Source organism: Fusarium oxysporum, chromosome 8, assembly GCF_000149955.1.
Source record: "Fusarium oxysporum f. sp. lycopersici 4287 chromosome 8, whole genome shotgun sequence".
NCBI classification, from domain to species: Eukaryota; Fungi; Ascomycota; class Sordariomycetes; order Hypocreales; family Nectriaceae; genus Fusarium; species Fusarium oxysporum.
In genome coordinates, this window is record NC_030993.1 from 2,491,839 (window position 1) to 2,499,653 (window position 7,815).

Sequence of the window (7,815 nt, forward strand, 5' to 3'; positions counted from 1 at the left end):
CGGGACTTAGAAAGAGGCCATCTGCCGTTTGTAGATGTAATTATTAGGATGCTCTGAAATATGGCTCGTCAGATTGGAAACCCTTCCTTTCTTATTCACCCTCATCTTCCGGAAGCTTTTGGCGGGGATAATCTGGGGTGCTTTCCCTAGATGCTACGCACGTGACCTTTAACTCCAACTTGGAATCTTCAATCTCATCTCGTGCAGTGCGTCAAGGAACCCCACGAACCAACCCATCACCGCTTCGAATACTTAGGTACCTACCAGAAAACCCGATTTTTGGCATTATTCATCCCTTCCGACCTCAAAAAGAAGATCCCAGACCATGTCGTCTATCGCTGAAATCGAACAAGAGAAGAAGACGTACCAAGAACAAGTACGACCCCCATCCATTCATCCATGATATGTCATTCATACTGACCGTATTCCTCTAGTTCGATATCGTTCTTGGTCAGCTACGCGATGACCCCGATAACGCCGAGCTCAAAGCTTTAAAGGACGAGTTGAACAGCTTCATCGATCTTCTCAACGAACAAATTGCTGAGCTCAAGCCTGCCCAGGCGCCCAAGCCCGCCCCCAAAGAACCATCACCGCCACCTCAGCCCGAGAAATGGTCTCGCGAGAACCATCCAGCCTTTAAGAAAGCAGCTCCAGTGGAGGAAGAGAAGCAGGCTCCTGTAAACTACCAGGTCAACGATACAATTCTAGCCAAGTGGGTTTCTGGTGACAAGGCTTTCTACCCAGCGCGCATCACATCTATCACTGGATCCTCAACAGACCCTATCTACACCGTCAAGTTCAAGACCTACGATAACACTGAGACCTTGCGGTCTCGCGATATTCGACCTGTGTCAAACAAGCGAAAGGCGGACGGTACGCCAACAACTTCAGCACCAGCAACACCTCCAGCCCCTGGGCTGGTTTCATCAGCGGGCGCGACAGTATATCCCGAAGCGAAGAAGGCAGCCGAGCAAGATGGTGAAGTAAAGCCTCCCAAGGCCAAGAAGATCAAGGCCAAGAAGGAGCTTGAGAAAAACAAGAATAAGTGGCAAGAATTCAGCGCAAAGTCCAAGTTTGGAAAGAACCAAAAGAAGGACAGCATGTTCCGTACTCCAGACGGCGTTCATGGTAGAGGTATGCACTTATGTTGCTCATTTTATGAATCAGATACTAACTTGTTCTCAGTTGGCTTCACAGGCTCTGGCCAAGCCATGCGAAAAGACCCCACTCGAAGCCGTCATGTCTATCAAATGAACGATGAGCTAGACTAATCACCTTTCTCTCTTGACAGGACACTCGGTTCGATACTCAAGAGCACACAGGGGCGTTCGGGAAGTCTCAGAAGCTTATTGCTTTGTTTGGTAACATGCCTTGCATTTGATCACAGCAGAGGCTAACGACTTATCTTTCTGGCGATTAATCCAGTTCTTCTTCTTCAGACTCAAGTATATAGGAGCGACGCGGTCTATGTTCATAGACTAGCCGGTGTTAATTAAATAATGTTACATGAGCAGACAACACCTCTCCCCCTGGCTTTGAGTGTTTTACTAAATTGGGCTGACAGGAATCATTATTGTACAAGTTACTCTATATTGTTGATACATGGCGGCCGAGTAGAAGTTCGGTGGCTATTTACCACTCAGATCGATCTTGGGACAGATATCTTGTGCTATCTTCAAAAAGGCATTTGCCCTCTCACTCGTAGGTTCTGCCACTACTGTGGGTTTTCCTCTGTCCCCGTCGTCTCCAATATTGGGGTGTAATGGGATATCACCTAAAAAGTCGATCTGGTGCTCTTGACACAACTTCTCGACCCTTGCATTGGAACCAAAGATATTGGTTTCTCCATGACAATGAGGGCATGTGAACAAGGACATGTTCTGTACCAAGCCAAGGATATTGACATTGACTGTTTTGAACATGTTGATACCTTTGACAGCATCTTTAGTGGCAAGAGTATGAGGAGTTGTGACAATGACAGAGCCTGGCGGTTGTTAGTAGAAACAGACGTGACATCTCATAGAAACGCACCATCCAAAATGACCTGCTGTGTGATAGTCAACTGTGTATCTCCTGTACCTGGAGGAAGGTCTAGGACAAGAACATCAAGACCACCCCATTCTACCTCATGTAGAAGCTGCTGAATAGCCTTCATCACCATGGGGCCTCGCCAGACTACTGGTGCATTCTCGCCAACCAGATAGCCCATGGACATGGTCTTGACTCCATAGTTTGTAAGAGGGATGAGCTGGTTATCTTTGTCCTGTCAGCTCATGTTCAGAGGGCGTTATGAGCCCTAGTGACTGACTATTTGATAACCTCGGTTCTCCTGAGAGGTCAAACAAGGTTGGAATAGATGGACCAAAGATATCAGTGTCCAGGATCCCAGCACGAAAGCCAAGACGAGCAAAAGCCAGAGACAGATTTGCTAGTCGCCTTTGTTAGAACATCTCAAGTCTCAGGAGACATCTATAGATACCTGCAACTGTGCTTTTGCCTACACCACCTTTCGCTGAGGATACTGCGATGACTTTCTCGACACCTGTGATTTTGCGACGGACTGGGCGTTTACCCCAAGTTGGCGGCGTTCCTGATCGAGGGAGACCCTGGAATAGTATCAACTATGCTCTAACTTGATAGTACTGAGTACCAAAGAAGATCACTCACTAATGGATTTTCATGTTGCAGCGGCCGGAGGCTCTGAAAGAGGCGGGCAGATGTTGGACGCATACTGAGAGTCTTTATGGCTTTAGATGGGATATAACTCAGGACCTCGGCGTACTAAGCTTGGACTCCTCAATTCGGAGTTATAGGGGTTTTTTCAATGTCTATAGTGCGTAAACAAGCAGCATATTGAATTGTCTACTCATAGGATGTCAAGAATACGAGAGTCTGACCAAATAAGGTGTCATGGAACTCATAGACCGCTGGGAGCTTGAGCTAGCGGACTACCTAATACAGGGCTCTCTCCACTAACACTGAGTTGCGACAGTTCTGCCATCTGCCACCGCCTAAAAGTTCAAGGCCATTCCTCAGAAAATTTCCAACGTGGGAGCGTCTGTTTGTCAGTGGAAGACTTGACAATTCAATCATTAAAATGGCCAAAGCAAAGGGTCGCGCAAAGCAGTTCCAAGACTTGGACGAGCCTATCGCCAAGGGTAAGTCGCTACACTATCATATGACCTATAGCTTCTAATCGTTCTAAAAGACTACGATCCCGAGGCCAATGTCGAAGTTAGCGAGAATGGCAGCGGTAGCGAAGAGAGCGAGGACGAGAACGCGGGTACTGAGCACTATGTTTCCGTTGGAAAGAGTAAATTGAGGAAACAGGAGGGCCTGTCACTCGGTCACCAGTACCGAGGCTCTCGAGTCTCGCGAGATGCGCTCGAAGAAGAGAGCGAGTCGGAAGACGAGGAGTCGGGCGATGAGGAATTCGACGATCCTGAGACCGCAGATCTAGCACGCGACGAGGCTGAGGCCAACGACTCAGAAATCGAGAGCGACGACGCTCTTGGCGAAAGCGACGAGGAGCGCTTCAAGGAGTTTACTTTCCGAGGAAGCTCCAAGCCAAAAAAGCCTGTTAGCAAGCGAGCTACCGCTGCTGACTACATGTCGTCTTCCGATGACGGCGGCGCTGGCGTTGGCGAAGATGAGGACGACGAATCCGAGTTAGTTGAGGACGACATGGACGATGGTCTTGACGCTCTGGTCGATGGTGAGGAAGGCCCCGACGATGAGGAGGGCTCGGGAGAAGAGGATGAGGACGATGATGATAGCGAAAGCGATGACGAGGAATCAGAGGCGAAGGCTAAGAACGCAAAACCCATTATGGCAGCCCTATCAACTCGACCCGATGTTGACAAGGGTTTGGCAATCCGTCAGCAGCGCAAGGCCTATGATGGGCTCCTCAACATTCGAATTCGCCTACAGAAAGCCCTCATTGCTGCCAACACCTTCGATGCCCTCGACGCCAACCCCGAGCCCGAATCGGAGCCCTACGAGGCTGCTGAAGAGGCAGCCATCAAGCTCCTCAACACTATCAGCAGCCTTAAGGATAACTTTGGACCATCTCGAGCTGGCGAGAAGCGCAAGCGTGAATTAGATGTGTCTATGGCCACAAGCGAGATCTGGGAGCAATTACAAGCGGAGGAACAACGATCTATTAAATCTAGGGAGGATCGCCTTGAGAAGTGGTCTCGCAAGGTGCAGTCCGTTAATGTCACAGCACCCAAGGGGCTCGAGTCGCGAAACAAGACTCTTGTCAGTGCCCTTAAGGAGCAGCTTATTGACCCCGACAACCGTCTCGCCAAGCGCTCTCGCGTCCCTCGTTCATGTGCCCCAGCGCAAGCTGCAAAGGGTGCATCGGAGAACAGCAACATCTACGACGACGCCGACTTCTACCAGGTTCTCCTGAAGGAGCTTGTGGACCAGCGTACAGTGGAAGGCTCATCGGGAGCTGGAGCTGGAGCTGCCGTCCCCACGGTCGTTCTCACAGCAGCCAAGGACGTCAAGTCACGAAAGAATGTTGACCGCAAGGCCAGCAAGGGCCGCAAGATGCGCTTCACAGTTCACGAGAAGCTGCAGAACTTCATGGCGCCTGAGGACCGACGTGCGTGGGAGCAGGGTGCTATTGACCGCTTCTTCGGCACGCTGTTCGGCCGCAAGATGGAGCTTAACGAAGACGAGAGCGAGGATGACATGGATGTTGATGTTGAGGAGGCAGGACTCCGGCTGTTTAGAAACTAAAGGGGGACACGAAAAAAGTTGTAATTGTAGATGTCATAGACTGTTGCTTAAGCATTACCAAAATACCAGGTACAAAGAAACATGGTCAACAAAACAATGTGAACTCCTAGGTGCACCAGTGGTCCTCCTAATGTCTTGGTTGTTGAAGCTTCCTCCTCCTCTGTATAGCCATTCATTCGCATATAAGCTCGATAACTAGGCCATAAATGCCAGAAGGAAAAGGCGAGCGCAGCTTGACGAGTTGCGTCATCAAACGGCCGCCGGATAAAGATGAGAGCAATGAGGTTACTCGTGAGAAGAAGACCACCGAATGACTGAAGAATCAGAGCTGCCGATGGAGGAAGCGGTTGAAGTTGTGAGGAGGGCTTCAGGATGAAGGTCAAGGCAGCTGGGGTTTCAATGAGAGCGTGGATGAGGAAGGGGATCGTTGCTGTGAACAGCATGATGATGATCCGATGCTGGAGTTGTCAAGTTATCAGAGGTCAATGATAGAGAAGAGTGGTGGAATCTAGACAACGTTGAGATTTTCAAGATGAAAAGACATGGTTCACAGATCCTGACTTACTAAGCTACCGATTTGCTGACCATACCCACAACGAAGACAAGGATGAGTTTATACCATCGATGTGCTGAGCCCGAACTTCTCATGATACCGTAGTATGCAGTAGTTTTGTTCATTTATCTCGAGGTTTTTGCACAAATGTCAGATATGCTTCTAGCGTATCCTCCAACCATAACGGCCTGAAAAACGACTCAAGTGCCTGAACACAGAACATCAATTCTTCATTATCAAATGGTACATTACCAACTCAATTCGTATCTCCATTTTGAGCGCCATATTACGCCACCAGATATATCCAAGACTATCTGAAAGTTAGTGTACAGGAGGGGATATCATATCTAAATACTAGCAATATACAAAATACTTAGCATGGTTGGCTAATACATCTCCTTGAACTGAGGAAAGACAGTACCATCAACTCCAAACATGCCGCTGTTGGACGCTTCAGAAACTTCAGCATTCGGCCCCTGTTGTCCATCATTATCGTTGTATTGGAATCCATTCAACCCTACATAGCCCTCGAACATTCGTGACATCTCGGCTTGAATTCGTGATCCGTTCTGAGCCATCGAGTCTGGGGTTGCAGCTTGTGATTGCTGACCCGGAATAGAGGGCTTGCGGAACGGTTGTTGTTGTTCCATGTGGCCTCGAGCAAGCCCTATCATCCCTAATGCTGCTGTTGACTGGGGATCGTCCTCAGCATTAAGTCCGAATCGCGGTGCCACGTCTTTGAGTGATCGAATTGTGCGCCAAAGTCGCTGCGATGCCCAGCTCTTGGCGGATAAATCCTTTACCAGCTCGAGAGCCATATAAAACTCCTCACGGCAGGAAGCGCTGAAGCGGACCGGGGCATGAACAGATGCGAGGAAGACGACCGCAATTGCAGATGTGAGGAATTGGTGGTAGAACACCTGTACACGTCTGTATAAGTTGGTTGTGTTATTCAGGTGGCTAAGGTATCGGATAGTGTCTTTGGCGATGTCAACTACACGTTCCGACTGCGCAGGATGCGCCATGATGCTTGTGGCGCTATGCAACACAGGCGTGTAAAGCCAGATCCGCATCTGCATGTTGTTAGCCTATACCGACTGAGTCTTGAATACAACACTTACTTGATTCAGGCGTAAATATGTCCAGATCCGTAGGCGTTGCAGATTATAGGAGGGAGTCGACGTTATATGCTTCTCCTTGTCCCAGTTACGAACCTTGACCTCTTCGGGAATCTGTTCATACCACTGTAACAACTCCTGGTCGACGTTTTCCAGTTCCGTTGAGCGCAAATCGCGTGCCAGAACCGGTCCAAAATGGGCTACTTGTCGCCACACCTTTGCACCTATCCGAGAATAGGTGATCATGGCCACCAGATAAGGATATTCCTCCTTAAAATCGTTAGCTGAGACACGGATTGTGGGTTCATCAAGTACTAACTGGGAATGGCAGCTCTGAATCGATTTCCTCGTCTTGAACGACGAAAGGCAGCCCAGTTGCAAAAGCCCATCGCCTATCCAGAACATATGCCGACCAGAAGCTGACGAGAGCATTCTTACGTTCCTCTTCATCCTGGATTCGCATCAGACCTGTTCTTTGATGGATGCCAAGCTCCAGGCATAACCGTGCGACGTGACCCATAACTCTCCAAGCCAAAACTTCATCGTTGGAGAGAAATCTATACCCAGCAACTAGAGCCAATATCGGTAAGGTCGTGACATCCGCAGCCTCGGCCATGAGCTTTCGGTTAAGAACCGTTTCCATGCTCTCAAACAAGCGAATGGCTTTATCACTATGCCCATGCTCTTCCACCACTAGAGCACAGCACATGATGATTTTGAGCTGTAGAGTCTTATCGTCGTTGACCAATTCTCTGGGGCTTTGTTGTCGTAGGGTTTCGAGAAATGTGGCCATATTCTTGGCATGGGATATCACGGTTTGAATGTTGAGCACAGGGTACATGATACCAATCTCTTCCTCATGCAGACGACACAAGCGAACCATTTCGTCCTTGTCGAATTCGTGGAGGGGATCTCTTGGTCGCGTGGACATGGAGCCCATGCCATCGTTGAGGTGTGGATTTTCCTCGTCTGATATGCCTTTGTAGCCCATGTTGTTGATAGTATTGTTGGCAACGTCGAGACTGAAGGCCATGCTTGTTGGGCCACGGAAAGAACCATATTTTGAACTGTCCTGGCGGTTAAGTGAAGTAGAACTATGAGAGGGCGAAGGGGCGACTGCTGGCGTGCCGTGGCCATGGGTCATTGTTCGGTCACCAAGTGAGGAATAACGGGCAGGTTCGGACTGAAGGGCCTTGACGGTTTGGTGAAGCCAACCGACTTCTTCTTGAAGGCGGCCTAGTTGTGATGTGACCTGTTTGAACTCGTCTGATTCCTTAAAGTTCCCAGAGCAGCAGTTCGGGGCATATAGACAGGCCAAGTTGAGGTTGCCACATCGTTGGCAAGGAGTTTCGGCATTACATTTTATCTTTCGTCTCTGCATTCATTACTATATGTGGT

At 49.1% G+C, this 7,815-nt stretch overlaps 5 protein-coding genes across 5 annotated transcripts; 2 read left to right on the forward strand and 3 right to left on the reverse strand.

Annotated features, from left to right (window-relative positions):
• Positions 1-51: 51 nt before the first annotated feature.
• Positions 52-2,175, forward strand: FOXG_03439 (uncharacterized protein). Its single transcript, XM_018381170.1, has 3 exons — positions 52-376; positions 435-1,134; positions 1,186-2,175. Exons 1-3 carry the CDS (start codon positions 326-328, stop codon positions 1,269-1,271), a joined length of 837 nt encoding a protein of 278 aa, XP_018237600.1. The 5' UTR covers positions 52-325; the 3' UTR covers positions 1,272-2,175.
• Positions 1,434-2,931, reverse strand: FOXG_03440 (ATP-binding protein). Its single transcript, XM_018381171.1, has 5 exons — positions 2,668-2,931; positions 2,480-2,606; positions 2,309-2,428; positions 2,032-2,256; positions 1,434-1,984 (listed from the first exon to the last, which is right to left on the reverse strand). Exons 1-5 carry the CDS (start codon positions 2,728-2,730, stop codon positions 1,629-1,631), a joined length of 891 nt encoding a protein of 296 aa, XP_018237601.1. The 5' UTR covers positions 2,731-2,931; the 3' UTR covers positions 1,434-1,628.
• A 113-nt stretch (positions 2,932-3,044) lies between these two features.
• FOXG_03441 (uncharacterized protein) lies at positions 3,045-5,272 on the forward strand. The gene is made up of 2 exons (XM_018381172.1): positions 3,045-3,158; positions 3,209-5,272. The coding sequence occupies exons 1-2, from the start codon at positions 3,098-3,100 to the stop codon at positions 4,744-4,746; spliced, it is 1,599 nt and encodes a 532-aa protein (XP_018237602.1). The 5' UTR covers positions 3,045-3,097; the 3' UTR covers positions 4,747-5,272.
• On the reverse strand, positions 4,717-5,360 carry FOXG_18554 (uncharacterized protein). Its single transcript, XM_018398682.1, has 2 exons — positions 5,312-5,360; positions 4,717-5,254 (listed from the first exon to the last, which is right to left on the reverse strand). Exon 2 carries the CDS (start codon positions 5,187-5,189, stop codon positions 4,794-4,796), a length of 396 nt encoding a protein of 131 aa, XP_018237603.1. The 5' UTR covers positions 5,190-5,254; positions 5,312-5,360; the 3' UTR covers positions 4,717-4,793.
• A 124-nt stretch (positions 5,361-5,484) lies between these two features.
• On the reverse strand, positions 5,485-7,815 carry FOXG_03442 (uncharacterized protein). The gene is made up of 3 exons (XM_018381173.1): positions 6,737-7,815; positions 6,421-6,687; positions 5,485-6,372 (listed from the first exon to the last, which is right to left on the reverse strand). Exons 1-3 carry the CDS (start codon positions 7,796-7,798, stop codon positions 5,686-5,688), a joined length of 2,016 nt encoding a protein of 671 aa, XP_018237604.1. The 5' UTR covers positions 7,799-7,815; the 3' UTR covers positions 5,485-5,685.